At 37.6% G+C, this 21467-nt stretch overlaps 1 protein-coding gene across 1 annotated transcript in view; it reads left to right on the forward strand.

Moving 5' to 3' along the window:
• The window catches only part of PGBD5 (piggyBac transposable element derived 5), a 119127-nt gene extending 102503 nt beyond the window's left edge, over positions 1–16624 (forward strand). The window contains exons 6-7 of the mRNA XM_070733941.1: positions 634–739; positions 8034–16624. Coding sequence (XP_070590042.1) covers positions 634–739; positions 8034–8229 — 302 coding nt within the window. The 3' untranslated portion in view covers positions 8230–16624. The remainder of the gene's footprint in view (positions 1–633; positions 740–8033) is intronic.
• The last annotated feature ends 4843 nt before the right edge of the window (positions 16625–21467 follow it).

The raw sequence follows: 21467 nt of genomic DNA on the forward strand, positions 1-21467 counted from the left end.
AAATCTCCCTTCCCACCCCACTCCAGGGGAAGGATACTGCAAAATCCCCATTTCCTCCCCATTCCTGGGGGAAGGATATTGCAAAATCTCCCTTCCCACCCCACTCCAGGGGAAGGATACTGCAAAATCCCCATTTCCTCCCCATTCCTGGGGGAAGGATATTGCAAAATCTCTATTCCCACCCCACTCCAGGGGAAGGATACTGCAAAATCCCCATTTCCTCCCCATTCCTGGGGGAAGGGTATTGCAAAATCTCTATTCCCACCCCACTCCAGGGGAAGGATACTGCAAAATCCCCATTTCCTCCCCATTCCTGGGGGAAGGGTATTGCAAAATCTCCCTTCCCATCCCACTCCAGGGGAAGGATACTGCAAAATCCCCATTTCCTCTCCATTCCTGGGGGAAGGATATTGCAAAATCTCTATTCCCACCCAACTCTGTGGCCAGAGGTGGTATTTGCCGGTTCTCTGAACTGCTCAAAATTTCTGCTACAAGTACTCCATAACCTATTAGAACCTGCTGGATTTCACCCCTGGATAGGATGACCTGCTGTCCAATGAGTCAATAAATCCAGTAGTATTTTCAATGAACAGTATGACATGATGGTATTTTATGCATTTTTGGTTGCAACAGGAGTTATCATTAAGAGGAAGAGTGGAGAGATCCCATGCCCTCTGGCGGTCGAAGCCTTTGCTGCTCATCTTAGTTATATTTGCAAATATGATGACAAATATAGCAAGTAAGTACACAAAAATGTATATGGTTGGAAGTGTGAAACCACTTCTGAAATCTTTTCAAGAAAACTACAGGGATTTGTTCAGGTTGTTACCGGGAATTAATGGTGACTCAAAAGTACATATTCACACACACATATACACACACACACACACACAAAGAGAGAAAGAGAGAGAAAGAAGAGAGAGAAAGAGAGAGAGAGAGTTAGGAACACAATTATACCAGTATGGCTTATCTAATCTTCTTTCCTTTTTTTTTTTTTTGAAAAAAACCCTGCTTTTACGTTCCCAAATACGTTTTCACAGAGATTCACTAATCAGAGGTGATTATTTAATCTTCCTTTTTCACTTGAAAACAAGAAAAGTGGACTAAGTTCTAATGAACCTGGAGGTGATTGTGTTTTTTTCCCATGATTGGAAAAATAGAGAGATTTCTAGCAAGACTGCTGCTAGAAAATTGAGAAAATTTTAGCTTTGTTTCGTTATCTCCCTGTCCTTTCTTTATTTCCCTGTCCTTCATTTCCAAGTGGAAACTTACATTTTGATATTTAGTATTAAATCTCTTTGGGTTTGAGGACACACCAAGCAGGGCTTTAGATGACACACCTGTTCCCAGAATTAGCCAGTTATTAGACAGAAGGAGATGGCTGCTTTAACCAGCAGATTTTGAGTGGGTACATCCTGGCTTTAGATTTATTGTAGCTTGGATTAGCTCTACAAATTTCCCAAATGTCTTCCTTTCAGTCTATTCCAAAATTATTTGAACCAGATGAAATTGCTTCAGCTGAGCTTTGTATCTAAAGATGCTATATCTAATGAAGGTATGGAATTCACAAGGGGAGAAATAGAGAATATCTATTTGTCATATCTTTGGAGGAGAAAGAGCGGTAGAAATTTCTCATGTTCTCCCTGTTCATCAGATTCAATAGCTTAAACACATTTTTTCTTGACCTGACCACTTCATTCATTCATTCATTCATTCATTCATTCATTCATTCGATTGATTTTATTGAGTACAGTATGTATTTATTTATTGTTTATTTATTTATTTATTAGATTTGTATGCCGCCCCTCTCCATAGACTCGGGGCGGCTCACAACAATAACAAGAACAATGTAAAAAACAAATCTAATAATTTAAAAAAACACTAAAAAACCCATTATTAAAAGCAAACATACACACAAACATTCCATGTATAAACTGTATAGGCCCAGGGGAGATGTGTCAATTCCCCCATGCCTGACGGCAGAGATGGGTCTTAAGAACTTTACGAAAGGCAATGCATTGGTAGTATACATAGATATAAGGTTATTTATATATATGGGATGGGTACTAATCAGAGGGAAACATTAGGACAGGGACAGTACAGTAGTCTAAGGGTAAAGGTTTGGGGGTTTGGTGACAAAACTACAGAGTCAGGTAGTGAGTTCCAGGCATTAACTACTTGGTTGTTCAAGTCACATTTTCTACAGTCAAATTTGGAGCAGTTTACTTTGAGTTTGTATCTGTTGTGTGCTCATGTATTGTTGTGGTTGAAGCGGAAGTAGTCGTTGACAGGAAAAACATTGGAGCAGATGATTTTATGAGCTATGCTTAAGTTGTATCGAAGGCAACGTAGTTCTAAGCTTTCTAAACCTAGGATTTCAAGTCTGGTTGCATAAGATATTCTGTTGCGAGTAGAGGAGTGGAGGACTCTGCTCATAAAGTATATCTGGACACTTTCTAATGTATTTATGTCCGAAATGTGGTGTGGGTTCCAGACAGATGAGCTGTATCCAAAAGTTCTGGCAAAAGTTTTGTATGCTCTGGTTAGTAGTGTGATATTATCGGAGAAGCTATGTAAGATTAGGTTAACAACTCTTGAAGCTTTTTTGACGATGTTGTTGCAGTGGGCTTTGGCACTTAGGTTCATTTGATATGAGTGTTCCAGGGTCTTTTACAGAGCTTGAGTTGTCTGCAATGTCTTTTATATTCAGCTTGTATTTGGTGTTCTGATTCTTTTGCCAATGTGTAGGATTGTGATAGGATCAGATCATTTTCCCCTTAAAAAAAGGGTAGGGCCTGCAAAACACCAGTGACATCCAGGAGCCTCGATGGCACAGTGGTTAGAGTGCAGTACTGCAAGCTATTTTTGCTGATCACCGGCTGCCAGCAGTTTAGCAGATCAAATCTCAGTAGGCTCAAGGCTGACTCAGCCTTCCATCCTTCCAAGGCTGATAAAATGAGGATCCAGATTATTTTAATTTAATTTAATTTTATTTATTTTTTATTTATTTTATTCTATTTATCTATCTATCTATCTATCTATCTATCTATCTATCTATCTATCTATCTATCTATCTATCTATCTATCTATATTTAGTCCAATACACAATACATAGAAGAGAATAGACAGGAGGTAATATATATAAAGAAAAATATAAAATAGAGGAGAAGATATATGAAAGGAAGAAAATATATATGATATATGAGATAAAGGAAAGACAATTGGACAAGGGACGAAAGGCACACTGGTGCACTTATGTTGTTGGGGGCAATATGTTTGCTCTCTGTAAACTGCTTAGAGAGGGCTATAAAGCACTGTGAAGTGGTATATAAGTCTAAATGTTATTGCTATTGTTATTCTACACATGAATCGCATAAAGCCTCAGAGTTAAGCAAACAAGAGTTCTTTGTCTGACTACAAACTTGGGGCATTTCCCAAACACTTCAGGAAGGGAAAGGCAGAAACCTGTCACCATTTTCTAGCTTACTTCCTGGCAGGCTTGAGAGATTAGCAGTATTGTCAGGATTTCAAAGATCATTGACTTTCCAAATAGACTTTGGCACTGTAAAATGGAAGCAGGAAATTCCAGAAAATTCAGAGAAGTTTCATTTATTAATAGATTTGTAGCTACCCTTCAACTTCTGTGTCAAGGACAAATTTTAAGGAGACCATTAGTAGTCTCAATTCTTATGCAGTAAAATCAGTGGAGAGATTTGTGGCAAGCTACTGCTAACTATTCATATATAGACAATGTTGTGGGCTGGGGAAAATGGAAAAAAAATCTTAAAGGTAGATGGGCAATTCAGAAATTTGAAAAATAAATAAACATAAATAATTTCCCTCACAGTTTTGATATAATATGACAGTTTCCCCTAGTCTGGACTACCAAGAGTCCCAGCCAGTGTGACATAACTTACCAGCTAGATTCTGGAAAGATTCCAGAAGAATATTCATTTGTAAAATTCAGTTGTGGGGACATTGGCTCAACAAATATGATAAACAGTGTATAGTACATACTATTGAATTAATCTCTAATTTCTTTTTGGAAAACAAGAGATCATCTATCTGAGCTTATGAGTGGCTTAATGGGACTCTATTTCCAAATTGGTCCATATAAAAAGTTTTTTTTAATTTATAAATTTTATTAGGAGACATAAATTCATATACATTATAAAAAGACAAAACAGGAATGCACACAAACCTTTAAAAACTAGAGAAATACCTAGCTCTCTCTTCCCTTACATACCCTCTTATTGAAGGTATTCCCCCCTCCTAAATTATCTATAGTTTACACAAGGTTTTAGAAATTATGATAGATTGATAGGAGCTGCTTATTGCAGTGTCAAAAAATGTATCCCTTTCTGACTGGCATAATAAAATATTAATAATAGCATGTGTGATTATAAATATATTGTATTATAGTTGAGGTTACATGTGGTTGACTATTTTAATGGCCATGGCCTGTTTTGGAATGATAAATTCCAAGATTACAATCACACTACTGTGACCTGGGCCATTTGTAGTCAAGGTACGTTCTGAACAATTTAATCCATTATTTTAATGAACTAGAACATGGAATAAATGAACTGAGACTCTACCACTATCTTGTGCCAAGGAAAAACAAAAGTTAAAGACATTTCTTACATTCTTTTTTTCTTTTCTTTTTTGGTTCTGTGTAATGATTGAGAGAAAAATGTTTACAAAAAACAGATATAGACAATTACACTACAATGATATAAGGTATTCATAGTGCTCTAAAACTATAAAGCTGTCCAGGCAGGGATCTGAACTGCTTAGACTAGACAGAAGTGCTGTATTAAAATTAAGCAGCTGCTTACCATTCTGAAGGTATATAAAGGAATGGCCAGAATCTGCTACCCAAAAAGAGCAGCAGGGAAAGATTTAAGATTTAAAGACCTGAGATATGTGTATATGTCTTAGTTTCTGTCTTGGCATCAGACAAATCTTCTGAGTGTATGTGACTTTTTGCAAGCAATAAAATAACGGGGTCTATGAAGATTTCTATGGTTGTCTAGATCAGTGATTTTCAACCTTTTTTGAGCCGTGGCACATTTTTTACATTTACGAAACCCTGGGGCACATTGAGCGGGGGGGGAGGGGGGGCTAAAAAAAGTTTGGACAAAAAAATTCTCTCTCTCTCTCTCCCTCCACTTCACTCTATTTCTTTCTCCCTCCCTCTTTCTCTCCCTTCCTTCCTCTTTCTTTCTCTCTCCCTCCCTCCCTCTATGTCTTTCTCTCTCCTTCCCTCCCTCTCTTGCTTTCTTTGTCTCTCTTTCTCTCTCTCTCTCTCTTTCTCTTGTTTTCTTTGTCTCTCTTTCTCTCTCTTTCTCTTGTTTTCTTTCTCTCTCGCTTTCTTTCTTTCTCTCTCTTGTTCTTTCTCTCTCTCTTGCTCTTTCTCTCTCTCTTGCTCTTTCTCTCTCTTGCTTTCTCTCTCTCTTGCTTTCTTTCTTTCTCTCTCTTGTTCTTTCTCTCTCTCTTGCTCTTTCTCTCTCTCTTGCTCTTTCTCTCTCTTGCTTTCTCTCTCTCTTGCTTTCTTTCTTTCTCTCTCGTTCTTTCTCTCTCTCTTGCTCTTTCTCTCTCTCTTGCTCTTTCTCTCTCTTGCTTTCTCTCTCTCTTGCTTTCTTTCTCTCTGAGCTTCACGGCACACCCGACCATGTCTCGCGGCACACTAGTGTGCTGCGGCACACTGGTTGAAAAACCCTGGTCTAGATTGTAGAACTGAATTTCTGGTGGAGGAGAGATTTATAGTAATTCCTATCCTGAATACTCCCAAAAAAGTTGTGAGCAGAGTCTACCATAGATTGGAAACTGGAGCAGTGGATGGAACTAGTTGTTCTGGCAGCTTTCTGAACCTCTACAGAGAAAAGAAAGAACTTGGCAAAAGCAAGCTGAGGCATCGCTTATTCAGTGTCTTGTACAAGAGTTCATTGAAATTTATTAGGTGGACTTCTTAGAAGCTGAAGGCATATTCTGTTTCTAAGGTAATATTGGTATGAGCTGCTTTTGCAAAAACCACAGAGGTAATTGTAGCACCACACTAATCTGGCTTGTGTAAACCATAAAGTTGCCAAATGGGATGGTGGATTGTTGTGCACTAATCAACCTCCAAGAAAAGAGCAGCACTGTTTTGTGAAGTGTTGCCTACTTTAAAAACAGGAACTCAGCACTTTCAAAAGTATCTACAGTATTGTGGTCTATTCAAAGGCTACACCAAAAAAAGATTTCGTTCATTGGTTTATTTTAGGACTCCTAGAGGTCATGACTGGTTCCTACTCATATATTAATTAATTAATTAATTAATTGATTGATTAATTAATTAATTCATTCATTTTTTAATTTGATTTGATTTTGATTTGTATGCCACCCCTCTCCGAGGACTCGGAGCAGCTCACAACAAAAACATAAACTTTATTTATAACACACATAACACAAACAAAACACAAAATACATTTTTTTAAAAAGTTAGACAATTTATGCCATGCCTGTAGTACAACTCTGTAGTGCTTATTTTCTATTACATAAATTGTATTTACATATTATACATCAAATCACAGCAATGATCTTATTCAGGTATCTCTTTTTCTTTCCCTTCCTTTTTTCTTTTTAAGACCGATCCTCTGACATTTGTTCTCCAAATTTTCTAATATTTATTAACTCTGTCTTTGCTTTTCCCCTTTTCCACCATCCAATCGTAGAACCTATCCCAACAGTTATTATGCTCTAGCTCATCTATATTTTTTAATCTTTTGATTAAGCTATACATTTCTTCACAAACGGTTATTTTTTCGATTATGTCTTCCTGAATGGGCATGTTTTCACTTTTCCAATGTTGTGCGAGAACTATTCTAGCTGCTGTCACTATATGTAAAATTAAGTACAGTTGATTTGTATCAAAATTCTCGCAGGCTATTCCTAACAAAAAAAGGTTCAGGTTTCTTTTCTATTCTTCTCTCTAGTATAGAGGGGCAGCATATAAATCCAATAAATAAATAAATAAATATGAGTACCTCTGCATAAGATAATGGAAATTTAGAGCACCTTGCATTTCAATTCTGCCACTTTTGGAACATATCCCTTCCTTCTTGACTTAAGACTGGAAGGGGGAACTATTGACCCCCTCAGAGAGGGTTCGCAACTTGGGCATCCTCCTCGATCCACCGCTGACATTGGAACATCATCTTTCGGCTGTGGCGAGGAGGGCGTTTGCCCAGGTCCGCCTGGTGCACCAGTTGAGGCCCTATTTGGACAGGGAGTCACTGCTCACAGTCGCTCATCACCTCGAGGTTCGATTACTGCAATGCTCTCTGCTTGGGGCTACCTCTGAAAAGTGTTCAGAAACTTCAGATCGTGCAGAATGCGGCCGCGAGAGCCATCATGGGGCTTCCTAGATTCGCCCACGTTTCTTTAACACTCCGTGTCCTGCATTGGCTGCCGATCAGTTTCCGGTCACAATTCAAAGTGTTGGTTATGGCCTTTAAAGCCCTGCATGGCCTTGGACCAGAGTACCTCAGGAACCGCCTGCTACCGCACGAATCCCAGCGACCGATAAGGTCCCACAGAGTTGGTCTTCTCCAGATCCCGTCGACCAAACAATGTTGTTTGGCAGGCCCCAAGGGAGGAGCCTTCTCTGTGGCAGCCCCGACCCTCTGGAATCAACTCCCCCCGGAGATTAGAGCTGCCCCCACACTCCTTGTCTTTCGTAAATTACTCAAGACCCATCTATACCGCCAGGCATGGGGGAGTTGGGACACCTTTCCCCCAGGCTTTTTTATATTTATGTTTGGGTATGTATATGTTGTTTGCTTTTTTAAATATGATAGGGTTTTATGTGCTTTTTAATATTAGATTTGTTTTAGCTGAAATATTGTTTTTATTATTGTTGTGAGCCGCACCGAGTCTTCGGAGAGGGGTAGCATACAAATCTAATAAATTGAATTGAAATTGAATTGAAGACACATTTAAAACATTCATGACCTCACCATTTTCTCTCTCTCTCTCTTTGGTCTTTCTAGGTATTTCATTTCTCATAAACCGAACAAGACCTGGCAACAGGTTTTCTGGTTTTCCATCAGCATTGCCATAAACAACGCCTACATCCTGTACAAAATGTCCGACGCCTATCCTGTGAAAAAGTACAGCCGAGTACAGTTTGGCGAGAGACTCGTAAAGGAGCTGCTTGGATTGGAGGATCCCTCACCAGGCCATTGATGGAACCTTCTTCACAGCTTAGGCTAGAAGTGGGAGAGATGGAGGGGGAAAAAAGGAAACAAACTCTGGGATGTCAAGATGGGTAACTTACTATTCCATGTGACAAAATCACTATGGAAGCCCTTAACTATGTTGGTGTCTTCCCAAAGGCCTTGGTTCAAATGGCCAAGAGAGCACCATATGAAATACACATGTGTGAGTGCAACACAAACCCCGGTCTATCAGAAATGAATTTATGTTATGGCTTAATCTGATTTTTCAAACAGGGTGTTAGTTGTCACACAAAAAGTCCTTTTCCCTATCCCTTTACAAGCTGGAAAGGTTCAGCAGTTCCAGTTGGGTATATTATTGGGTGTTTGTTTGTTTTTTTAAATCAGTGCACAATGTGTAATGTTATACACTGCTGTGTGGCTGAAAAGAGGTTGCTAGAAGAGAAATATATATATAATATATATAGATATATATATATTAAAAAAAATTGTAAAAATCTATTTTGCAAGCCAGGGGTTAGGCAATGGCAGATGAAGACAGTAGACTGAAGATTTATTTTGTTGCAATGCTTTTAGATTGTAAAAGGGGAGTATAATTTTGACAGAAAATGCATTTTTTTAATATAAAGGAACGGCGAGAAACTGAAAAGTTTACCAAACTAAGTTCATTGTGCTATCTGAAGTCAGTTAAACTTCAAGGTTAATTTCAGTTATTCCATAACAAATGCATAAGAGATTTAATTGCAATCACCCTGTATTATTCTTCAGGCATTGAATTTTTCTACACAATGTGAGAAAAGATATAAAAGGTTCCCAGAGGAACTAGTTTCTCCTTAGCAGTAGCTGGATCTGTGGGGCTTTTTTTCTTTTCTTTTCATAGTGCTGCATACACGCTAAATCCAGAAATAGTTAAAGGTAAAATTGGAGATCAAACCTAATGATATATACTGGTAAAACCAAATGACATAAACAATTTGTTGAGAGTTGATGAGTCATTTGTGAAAATGCTGAGTGAGACACAATATATTTCCAAGTTATTTCCATTTGTCCTTTAAAAAACTTTTACCCAAAGCATTTCTAGATGCTGAAAAATATTTAAGTACCCTTTTATTTGAGGATTGAACATGTGCTGGCTGAGGAATTCTGCAAGTTGAAGTTCACAAGTTATAAAGTTGCCAAGACCCTTGATCATAGTTCCCTCTAAGCTGAGCAGGTGAGCAATCGCTCACTTAAAAATCATCATCAACTCAGAGTTTTCCAAACATGCCCAGAAGCCGAGAGGGAAATTTTATTATTATTTCTGTGTCGCCCAGTCCCAAAGGGACTGACGCTCAGACACTATACTTTTCCGCCCACCCCAAAAAAAATTTAGAGAGAACACTGCCCTTGATCATAAACTATACATCTCAACACTGCTGAATGAATACTGTTCATGAAGTGATTTTGAAAACATTCTGATAATGTTTTCTTATTTTGCTCAGTTGATATCAGTCTTGTCAGCTAGCTTTCCCCCCAAGGTGTTTACTTCATTATGATTCCATTGTTTTGGCCATGTTGCTGCCTTGTCGTTTATAACAAACTGGACACTTTTCTGGAAAAAAAAATCATTGCAATATTAGACAATCAGAAACATTTGCATGTGAAACTTTGTTATGAACCAGTTCCAAAACTTTTTTAGAAATTGTCATGCCTCCACTTTAGCACAAAAAGTGCTGAGAATCACATGGCTACCTGTTGCATGTGGGCATGAAACAAAATGGCACAGAATGAAATTCTGAACTTTGACTGTAGCATTGCTTTATTTGATACAATTTAAATATTCAGAGATGACATCCCATTTGGAAGCAAGTTATCACACATGTGACGATGTGTTTAAGTACCTTGGTAATTCTGCTTTCAGAATTGTTTAATAGTTAAAAGGCCGAAATATCTGGAAGGAAAGATTTGGGAAGGCCACCATAGAGATGATATCAATGTAAACATCTTTATGTCTTCTGTAGGTCTTGGTGGGCTCAGGGGCCACAAAAGCAGTGTTAGGTGCTCCCAATGGCAGGAGCTGGTAGGTATATGAGATAGTGCAGTTTGAATTAATTGTATTTTCTGAGAATTTTTAAGGGCAGTTCCCAATAGAGGGTGTTACAGTAGCCTAGCCCAGGGGTAGGCAAAGTTGGCTCTTCTATGACATGTGGACTTCAACTCCCAGAATTCCTGAGCTAGCATGATTGGCTCAGGAGTTCTGGGAGTTGAAGTCCACAAGTCATAGAAGAATCAACTTTGCCTTCCCCTGGCCTAGCCATGTAGTGACGGAGGCATGAGTTACTGTAGCTAGATCTTCCTGCCTCAAGCCAAATTGCAAATGATATACCAGCAGAAGCTGGTCCTAGGCCATCCGGACACAGCTTCCACCATCTATCCTAGCAGAAGCTGTGACTCCAAAAGGATCTCATCATTTCGCTAGCCTGCTTCTTAATAGGCATTGCCTGTCCATCAGGAAACAATTCTTAATGTTGACAGAAACCACTGATGTATCCACAACAGTTTAGACTTAGCAATTTGGCAATCAGAATTTACAGTCCTCCGATTAGAAAAGCCATCTTTCCCCTAGGCTTGAATCCTACTGGTGTTGGAAGTTGAGGAAGTTAAGGCATTGGTTTGCACCCACATTTCTTCTTTAATAGAATTTTGCAATCAACTTTCGATGTGTCCATTTTCATCTCCCGAATTGCTAGTCATGATGCTTGTGTAAAAGGAAGTGACATATAATATTTTAAAGCAAAACTTAATCAAGGACAAACAACTTTAACAAGGAGCCTACAACACTGAATATTAGAAAGACAAAGGTGACTTTGTGACCCACCTGTCTTTGTATGCAACCCAGCTTAAAATTCAAATCATTTCTGTCAAAACTCTGAGATAGAGTAGCCTTTCACAGTTCTATAACAGCTCATTTTTGCATCAGAAGTTGCAGTGCGTAAAAAATTTACCATTCAGAATTTTGTCCTACTACCTCTTGCATCCAATTAGAAAATATAGGGCTAGAGAACTCAATGAATCTTTGTTTATTTGCACCAGAGGTGGTATTTGTTGAATGCACTTTTAAAAAAATTAGTAGCCTCTGAAGACTCAGGAGACAAGATAAGGAGACAGGGGGGGGGGCAGTCTTTACTAGGAAGGCAGAATTTAAGGGCCTTTTAGGTTTTTGGCAATTTTCTTGTGTTTTAAATGAATTAATATTGTAATAGTAACACACTGGTTTTAGTTTATGTCATCCTCTACAGTCACTGTGCTTCTTTATTGCCAAATTTAAACAGGAGTTTCAAAGCTGCAAACATAGGGAAGAGCTTTGAATCTACTGTAGTATGCAATCCATCTATCCGCCCACCCACTCCTGACCTACTTGTTCCTTAATTAAAAACAATTATGGGTTTTAAGTCAGCTTCCAATGAAGAATCATATGTTCTCCATGTATGATAGATTTCAGTCCCTACATCTCTTATTTAGCTTGGCTATTAGCCCCAAATTGAGGGAGTTTTCCCTGGTTACTGAGGCACTGAATATATCTTGGATCCTAAGATTGCCCTTTTTTGAAAGCCATTAGCCAATGGCAATTGCCAATGAGCAATTCAACAGTTAATTAGAAAATGTCCATTAAGACTTACTCACATCTTAATTAGTTGAACTTAAGTTAGTAATCTACTATGTTTATGTGCAACTTTGAAGACTTTTTTTTTTACTTTCAAAGAACATTTAGCTATTTTAAACATCTTAAACATCTTTCCCCGCTTAAGCCAGGTTTAGACTGTTGTGACATTGCATGTCAGGGGACATATGCGTCTCTCCGTCACTCAAAGACAGTTGCATGATACATGTCTGTAAATGTTGCATTCTGGCTAGGGGACGTTCAAACCTCAAAGCACAGAAAACATAGATGGATAAACCAATCAACATGCAGGACGAACATCTCCATACAACATTTAGCGGACAATTGGGAAGTGTACACATTGACCCATCTGCAACCAACACCTATCAATCCCTTCACAAGTATCTGTTGACATCTACAAACAATTGTGGACAAATCTAAATCAAGCTTTACACTTAACCATGGCAGAAACACACTGTTATTTTTGCCATGCTGTCATTTCACCTACAGACTATTCTACTGAGTGTTATTGCCACCCACCCCATCTTTTTTCTCCTGGAACTGTCCAAAAATTGCCATGAGGTATGTGAAATCTGTTAGCCTTTGTTACCCATGTCTTTGGGAGGATGTTAGGGGACCGCAATGACTGGAAATAGAGGCAGCACAGGAGTCAGCCATTTACCCTGGGAGAGTTTGCTGCCAACACTCCAGTATGGTGGATAGAATCAACTCTGCAGTGTAAGGGGGACGCACCACAATTTTGCTTCAAAATAGTTAGCATTTGCAATGTAGCATGATGCCTTTTTATTCAAACGTTCGTTTGTTGCATAGTGCTTGTTTATCCAAAGCTTAGTTTAAGGAGGGATGTTTTTTTTCCCAAAGAAGGGATTTCAGCCACATTGGTTGACCATTAAAATCTTCCTACTCACCTCAAATATACTTTAATTAAGTACAAGGACCACTTCTTAGCAAGCAACACCATTCCATTTAACACAACATGCTTCTTATAGAATGACCATATTTTTTGGAGTATAAGACACACTTTAGTTTAGGGGGAGGAAAATAGGAGGAAAAAAAATCTACCTACCAGGTATTCATCTGGCTACTGTCCTTGTCTGTTCAGCTTCAACACATTATTTTATCCACTGGATAGGGCTGAAGAAACCTTTTTCAGAGGGAGTACAATGGAAACAAGCCTGCAAAGACTTAGGGTTAGAAAAAAAAATTTCTGGAGAGAGTAGGAAGCTGGAAAGATAGTTAACGCACCTCGTTAGGGCTGGGGAAAAAATCTTTGAAAAAGCTACATTCAGAGTATAAGATGCATCCAAATTTTCAGCCTCTTTTAGGGAAGAAAAAGGTTTGTCTTATACTCTGAATAATATGGTAGCTACTCTTAGTGACTTACTGTGATGAAAAATTGTTGCCATATATAGAGTTGATTTGCTTGAATTAGCATTGTTCAGCTTTCCTCAACTTTAATATAGTTGAAAGGCATGGGCAAGTATTCTTCTTGAGAACGGTTGATCTAGATGTGTTTCAACATTCTGAATTCTTACATAAACTTTAATCTTCATTACCTTGTTTTACTATTTCCCTTAAACATTTTTTGTTGGGACTAGCAATATTCAGCAGGAGGGCTTGTACGATAATACTAGTAATATTTCATTCTTTAAAATGTGAACTTGTATTGTTGTCTTCCTTATACCTTTCTTGAAATTTCTATACAAAGATCTCTAAGTACACCCATTTCATCCCAATCTCTCACTGATTCTTAACAGCAATGTTCCTGTTACAGATTTGTAGACTGCCCTTGAGTTCTCCTCTCAGTGCTTAAATTAAGATATAGCACCCTGATGCTAACAGCAGACTATAAAAATATTCAAGTTAAGGATGTAGTCATATACTGTATTCAATACAGAACTTGGGGTGCTGAGCTATGCATTCATCTTTGTAAAGATAATCCAGATCAAGACGTATACAGTGGTATCTCTACTTACGAACTTAATTCGTTCCGTGACCAGGTTCTTAAGTAGAAAAGTTTGTAAGAAGCCGCAATTTTCCCCATAGGAATCAATGTAAAAGCAAATAATGCGTGCAATTGGGGAAACCACAGGGAGGGTGGAGGCCCTGTTTCCTCCCAGGAGATTCCTAGAGAGGCCCCACGGAGGCTTCTCCCTGCCTTTTCCGGACCTGTTTTCTCCCAGGAGATTCCTAGAGAGGCCCCCATGGATGCTTCTCCCTTCCTTTTCCGGCCACAGTTTTGGAGGCTCAGATTTGTATGTAGAAAATGGTTCTTGAGAAGAGGCAAAAAAACCTTGAACACCCGGTTCTTATCTAGAAAAGTTCGTAAATAGAGGCGTTCTTAGGTAGAGGTACCACTGAATAGTGGTAGAAATCGCTATGACAATAAGCATTTAAAAGATGCTTTTTCAAAAGGCAGTTTGGACTTCCTTTTCGTCCTTGAGGAAGATGTTTCACTTTTCATCCAAGAAGCTTCTCCAGTTCTGACTGAATGGTGGTGAAGGGGAAAGGGTTTGTATTTCTTTGACTTCCCTCTCTCCCACCAGTCAGACCTGAGGAAGTTTCTTGGATGAGAAGCCAGATGTCTTCCTCAAGGAAGAAACAAAGTCCAGTTGCCTTTTGAAAAAGCACCTTTGAGACAACCGTGACCTGAATGACTGAGAATCTCCATAGTTGTGCGACAGTGAGCCTTCGCTAAGGGCTATCCAAGAGGCCCATAAACATCTCAAAAGACATCAGGCATAGCACACGCATTGTCCCATTTATTGTCACTCAGTAAGATCCTAGCACATAACCAGCATTTCACTCAGTGACACTAAATATCAGAGTTTCTGTAAAAAAATGTGTAAATTGTTATACCAATTGAATTAGAACTGAATTAAAATTGAATTAGAACTCAATTGTTATACCAATTGAATTAGAACTGAATTAAAATTGAATTAGAATTCAATTGTTATTACCAATTGAATTAGACCAGAGATATTAAACCAGGTCGTGTAACATTTTTTTAAAAAGTGTGAAAACACAGGATGATACCAAAATTCAGTCTTGTAAGAAGAGTTTAAAAATCTCTTCTTACGAGACTGAATAATTACCCTGTAACCATTAGATTGGCATCCTGATTCTTCTTGAGGGTTGAGGTACAGAGCTCAGGCAGCATATTAATTAATTGGATGAAATGAAAACAGGTCTTTTCTGGGTGGTAATGTGAAACTTAGGAAGCCGAATGGGTGTGGATGTTCAGAATACCGACTTGTTTCAGGACATGACAAGATCTTAATTTTTTTTTTTTAAGTTCCCTTGAAAAATTTCATGCCACAAATTATAGTGTACGAGGAATGCAGACTAGAAAATAACATTCCTAAGCCGCAGATGGAAGGACATTTGCCTTTATGATCATAGATCAGTACATTTTGCAATCATTTTGCTAAGCAGAAAGACCAATGGAAAATGCCCTTTTCCCATTCTTCTAGAAGCTCTTAACTGCTATTGTTCATTCTCAAAATAATTTTGTAATGGCATTTGCAAATTAATCTGCATGTGCAATTAACAAAGATCCTACATCCCACCACGAAGTGGAGTGCGATGGGGGAAGAGGAAAATAGTCGTTGGAACTTACCGTAGCTTATTTCATATTTTTGGCCTTTCCCCCCCTTTTTGTTTTAATCTGACCTAGTAGCAAAAAAGAAGGTCAACTGAGAAAATAGAAAATTTAGAGGGGATAAAAATAATCAGCCTAGGTAAATTAATCTATCTAAAACCTTACTATTAAAACTTTTTTAATTGGTTAGAGAAAGTGAAGGATACCATGAACTAGAAGTGTGCAAAAGTCCAAAACAATTGATGTAGAGTTCACAGCTTTGTAAAAAGTAGTATGAACGTCTATCTTATACTGGTTTAGGAAATGCTGTATTTTTCTGGTTATTGAGACCTCATTCTTTTCCTCTTCAAAAACAAAAGCAATCAATATAGGAGGTCATTGATAAACAAAGCCAGAAATGACCCGGGTCTGTTCCATCTATGCATACTACAATGTTATGGCTGCTGCACTATGGTCAACACACAACTGCAAGAGCTCAGGGGCTGATTTCAGTAAAACAGGCCAAGCCATTATATAGGAAATCAATGGCATATTTGAAAGGGAAGCTCTGAGCTATAATTTTTTTCCTTTCCGCTTTTGCAACGTACGTGTCATTAAATGAAGTAATACCCGGTACACTAGTGTAGTGCTGTTATTGTGAAAAGTGTGTTCAGCAATTTGTGTGTGATCAACTCTACTCACAATACACCCATCAGTGGCTGAAGTTCAGTCATAAGCTTCTTTCCCAAAGTGTGTTCAACAAGAGGTTTTTGTTAAACCATTGTTAAACCAATGCCGGATTAAACGTGCAGTGCTGTTTTATTATTTGGGTTGAAACAAAATGTTGATTTTATACATATGCATCTGTTCAAGAAATGCTTGTGTGGAAGCCCCTACACATGAGTAAGGTCGCCATCTGTATTTCTGGCTCTTTGGTTCAAATGAGGACCTAAATTTTTGTGACTGTTTTTTGTTCTACACAAAAGCACGCTTGCAATAAATTTTTAGAGGTTTTCTATGCCATGAGCTACATTCTAAAATGTGATAACAACACGATGGATGGATTTATAATATCACTCTGATGTCATGTGATTTTTTCCTTCCTTCCACAACGTTTGTCTTACAGTCAACAACTCTGAAATACAGTCAAATATAGATTATCAATTAGTTTTCCTTGTCTTATTTTTCCTGGGGTGAGGGAGAAATTTGGGTTATAAAAAAGAAATCAAAAGCCACAAGGTTATGGGTAAAATGAAATGGGCATGCAGCAATATTCATATTAAATTTAAAAAATTTAAATACTGTAGTGGTTAATGTCAATGTATCTATCTCAGTGTTTCCCAACCTTGGCAACTTGAAGATATTTGGACTTCAACTCCCAGAATTCCCCAGCCAGTGAATGCTGGCTGGGGAATTCTGGGAGTTGAAGTCCAAATATCTTCAAGTTGCCAAGGTTGGGAAACACTGATCTATCTGAATCAACATGCTATCAATCTGGCCTTTACTCTTGGAGGCTAACCTGCATACTGATCATGCTATTATACCTCAGGATAACTGATATTCTGTAAATTAAAAAAACAAGAGTAAGAAGTTGTGAAAGAAGGAAATGAAAGGTAGATAACAAGAGTAAAGGAAATCTTACTAAATAGACTTTACACCTACAGTCCTAACTTTTTTCCTTGTAAAAACACTGCATTAAATTTAGAAAACCTTGCCAAATAATAAAAGCATCCAAAATCTCAGACATTGAATGAGGTGCAAATTTTGACTCAAAACCTGGAATTTAACTAGTGTCTAAGTTGGGAACAAAATTTCCTTCTCCTCTGGAATAAGTTACATTTGTATCTTTAAAAATAAAATAAGCAAATACTGGTAGCTTTAACTTGGAAATAACTCAACAGTTGTGCTAAGTGGTGTCTTCTGAATACAAAAAGGGTTGCTTGAAGTGCTATAATTTGGTGATGCATGCCTGTCAGCTACAAATATTTTGGGAAGTAGCTGAAAATCTACATAATGAACCTCTGTTGATGCCAAAGGTAATAGCAATCATGTTTCAGATCTGAGAGCACAATATAGATGTTTCACCAGCAAATGCCAACAAGGCATAAGTCCCCCCCTCCCCACTTGTTAAATAAGCACAATTTGTAATGATCACAAATAGAATTACTAATAGAAATACACTGCATTAGAAGTGTTCAGTTCTGGAGACCTCACCTACAAAAAGATATTGATAAAATTGAACGGGTCCAAAGATGGGCTACAAAAATGGTGGAAGGTCTTAAGCATAAAACCTATCAGGAAAGACTTAATGAACTCAATCTGTATAGTCTGGGGGACAGAAGGGAAATGGGGGACATGATCGAAACATTTAAATATGTTAAAGGGTTAAATAACGTTCAGGAGGGAAGTGTTTTTAATAGGAAAGTGAACACAAGACAAGGGAGCACAATCTGAGGTTAGTTGGGGGGAAAGATCAGAAGCAACGTGAGAAAATATTATTTTACTGAAAGAGTAGTAGATGCTTTGAACCAACTTCCAGCAGACGTGGTTGTTAAATCTACAGTAACTGAATTTAAACATGCCTGGGATAAATATATATCCATCCTAAAATAAAATATAGGAAATAGTATAAGGGCAGACTAGATTGACCATGAGGTCTTTCCCTGCCGTCAATCTTCTATGTTTCTATGTGTGGCTTTTGTCTTGTGGAATGCAATGATCTCTTATCTCTGCTGCAGCATTTCATCACATCCTAATTCCAGGTATTTGGATATAAACCAACCTTGCCTAGCATATTAATCTACCTTTATGATTCTATCACAGGTAGCCGCCATGAGTCCTCGGAGAAAGGCTGCATACAAGTCTAATAAATAATAATAAAATAATAATAATAGTAATAGTAATATTAATAATAATAGTAAGTAGTAGTAATTTAAAAAACAACTAAATAGCAACCATGGATGTTTGTAGGAACAATGTATTTTTTTTTTCAAAGTTAAACACAGAAATACAGTTGTTATAGAAATGAAAAGGAGCATTTTAGGAAATCAAATTATTGAACCTTCAAAGCAAAAAATACCATAATCATGCTATTTCGATAATAAGATTAGAAACAATAAACCAATAGGATAAATCCTTCCAATATTTTAAGTAGTTTTTCATGCCTATAATTCTTTGCAGTCTTAAATACTGTGCAGTCTTAAATACTGACATTGTATGAAAGCCAGGCTAGATTGGTAGCCAAAAATCAAAAGGAGAGATTACTTTTCCAGACTAACAAATGATATTAAAGTGGGCTGATGACTGCATATATTACATCAGAGGATGTGCCGGCAATGTACTTCTTGTTTCTATGTAGGACTAACAGGCCAAATTTTGTGCAGGGGAATTAATGGACTGTTTTGACATCAGGCCTCTAAACACGGATTAAATAATATCAGAGCATTTCAATTTTTCAATTACTCCTTGACAAATCACAATGTAGCCATCTTGGAAATAGTAACAATTAAAAGAGATTGCTAAATTCACATGCATCAAAAGGTTTCAGGCAATCTCAGAAGTTCTCAACGAATAATGGATGTTTAACACATTACAACTGTTAATTAATAAAGCACTTGTAATTTGCCTTACACCATTTGATGCAACGGGTTTCTTTCTCTATTTTCACTTAAACCCAATTTAAATCCAGCATCAGTCTAGCCATTCCAATGCATCCGAAATCTGTTGTGGCTCACCATATCTTGTCTTTTAATAAAATATACTGATCCGGGAAGTGCTGCTTGAATCTTTCTGATTTAAACAGCAAATGGAAATCCTCTGATTCTTGTTTCAAGAGAGCATAAAATAGAGCTATGTCTAGGTTCAAAAAATATCTCCCCTGATACTCTGTGAAGTCAGTTTAGTGCTCTTGGCATTAACTCTGTTCCATGATAATTCTGGATTAGAAAAAAGCACAGCATTATGTAAACGTGATACATACACTAGCAAAATCTATTTGCGTATTTAAAGATATACCTTAATGCAGTGTTTTTCAACCAGTGTGCCACAGCACACGAGTGTACCGTGAGACATGGTTGGGTGTGCCATGGGAAAATTAAACATGGGTCCCCAAACTACACCATTCCTGCCAGAATATCCCTTTTGTGTTCATTGAAACAGGCCCAGGTTTCACACTTATACATTTAGAAACTAGATTAGATTAGATTGATTCGATTTGTATGCCGCCATACAAATTAACTATATGTGTAATATGTACTGCGTTAGGGTGTCATTTTGTGTAATTTTGGTTGGTGGTGTGCCCCAGGATTTTGTAAATGTAAAAAATGTGCTGCGGCTCAAAAAAGGTTGAAAATCACTGCCTTAATGAATATGGAGAATATTCTGAAACATTTAGAAAAAATTGCTTCATTTATATGTGTCATTGCCATCTGTTATAGTGATCTTTGAGGATCCGGGATTTCACTCAAATAAGTGACTCTGCATGATGCTTCTTGGGAAAAAAAAAAGGTGGATTTCCTCTTTGTTACAAAGTAGTCAGGTCAAAGCAGGGGTGAAATGCTACTGGTTCAGCCTGGTTCGGGTGTACCGGTAGCGCCGGCCACTGGTTGTTCAGAGAGCTGGTAGTGCGAGCTTTGCCCACCCATCTGGATGTCACCATTGTACATGCGCAGAGGGTGAAAAAGCATGTGCGGTGGTGTTGAGCATGTGAGTGAAGCACACACTTCCGAACCCGTAAGAAAGGTGTAAGTAGATTTCACAGCTGGATCAAAGTTTATATAATTCAAAATTACTATAACTTACATGCCAATTCAATATGCCTGCAGTTTTTGGTTTAGGAGCTTCATTGCAAAACAGCCACGAAGAGCCCTCGATTCTGGCTTAGGTGAAGTACAATTATTCCTTGTTCAACCACACCATTTTTAGAACAGGAAAGCCAAGCTCTAGTCTCTACCCTTTGTGCCTGACACATTAATTTCCTGCTTGTTGGATGAAGCACCAACACGTCACCCGAGGACAAAGGCTTTTCATTGAAGGTACATGAACACGACATAGTTACATAAGTCCGGTTGGCAACAGGAAAATAAAAAGAAGGAATGAGTTGTTAACTATGAGGACGTATTGCTTAGAAAACTAGTCTAATATTACAACATGGTCCCTTTATTTTTCTGGGTGCCAATTATGGTTTTTAATTCCATGAATTAAGTTATTTTTTTTAAAAAAAAAATCCTTTACAAAAGTAGTTCATGTGTACCAATTTCCTAAGTGCAGAATCATTGCTGAAATCTAACAAAAAATGCACAAAAAATGGGATTTTATATATTTGCACTTACATGGTCAAAGATGAACAATTTTGCAACACAATGAAATAAAATGAACACATTTTTCTTTGTGGTCTGAAACAGGATTAAATTGCATAAACAAGCCTGTGTCTTAAAATAAATTTATTTAGGAAAAGAAAGTTATCCAAACTTGGCTTTTGATAAATCAAATAATCACGACAGGTAAACAACTATGATAGTGTGCAGAGACTGTAAGGCCTACCATGTTTAATATTAAACCTATATTGTGAGAATAAATGTTGAAGCTCTTGTATTTCAAATTTTAGTTTTGTCCATTTGTTTTTGAAATTAAAACACTATGCTAAAACTTTTCTAAATTTGTATTGGCCTAAATGATTGATGAGAATACCACAGTCTAAACAGTCCACTCTTTAAGAAATATTTATGTTTGGTTCTATTTTCCATGCCATTGAAATTGTAGGCAGATTATGAAGTGCTCCTTAACTCAATTAAACAAAATTAAGATAAAATAGCTGTATTAAGAGAAGCTTATGCCCACTGTTTTAGATTTTTGTTTACGATATAACAATTGCACTCACTCGCTTGAATCAATCACAGGTGACCCAAATATAGGCAAAGGTTGGTTTTTTAAAGTCCCCATTCTTACAAGACAATTTTCTAACTAGTAAGTAGAGTGGTACCTCTACTTACGAACTTAATTCGTTCCG

Source organism: Erythrolamprus reginae, chromosome 1 (genome assembly GCF_031021105.1).
Source record: "Erythrolamprus reginae isolate rEryReg1 chromosome 1, rEryReg1.hap1, whole genome shotgun sequence".
Taxonomy (NCBI): Eukaryota; Metazoa; Chordata; class Lepidosauria; order Squamata; family Dipsadidae; genus Erythrolamprus; species Erythrolamprus reginae.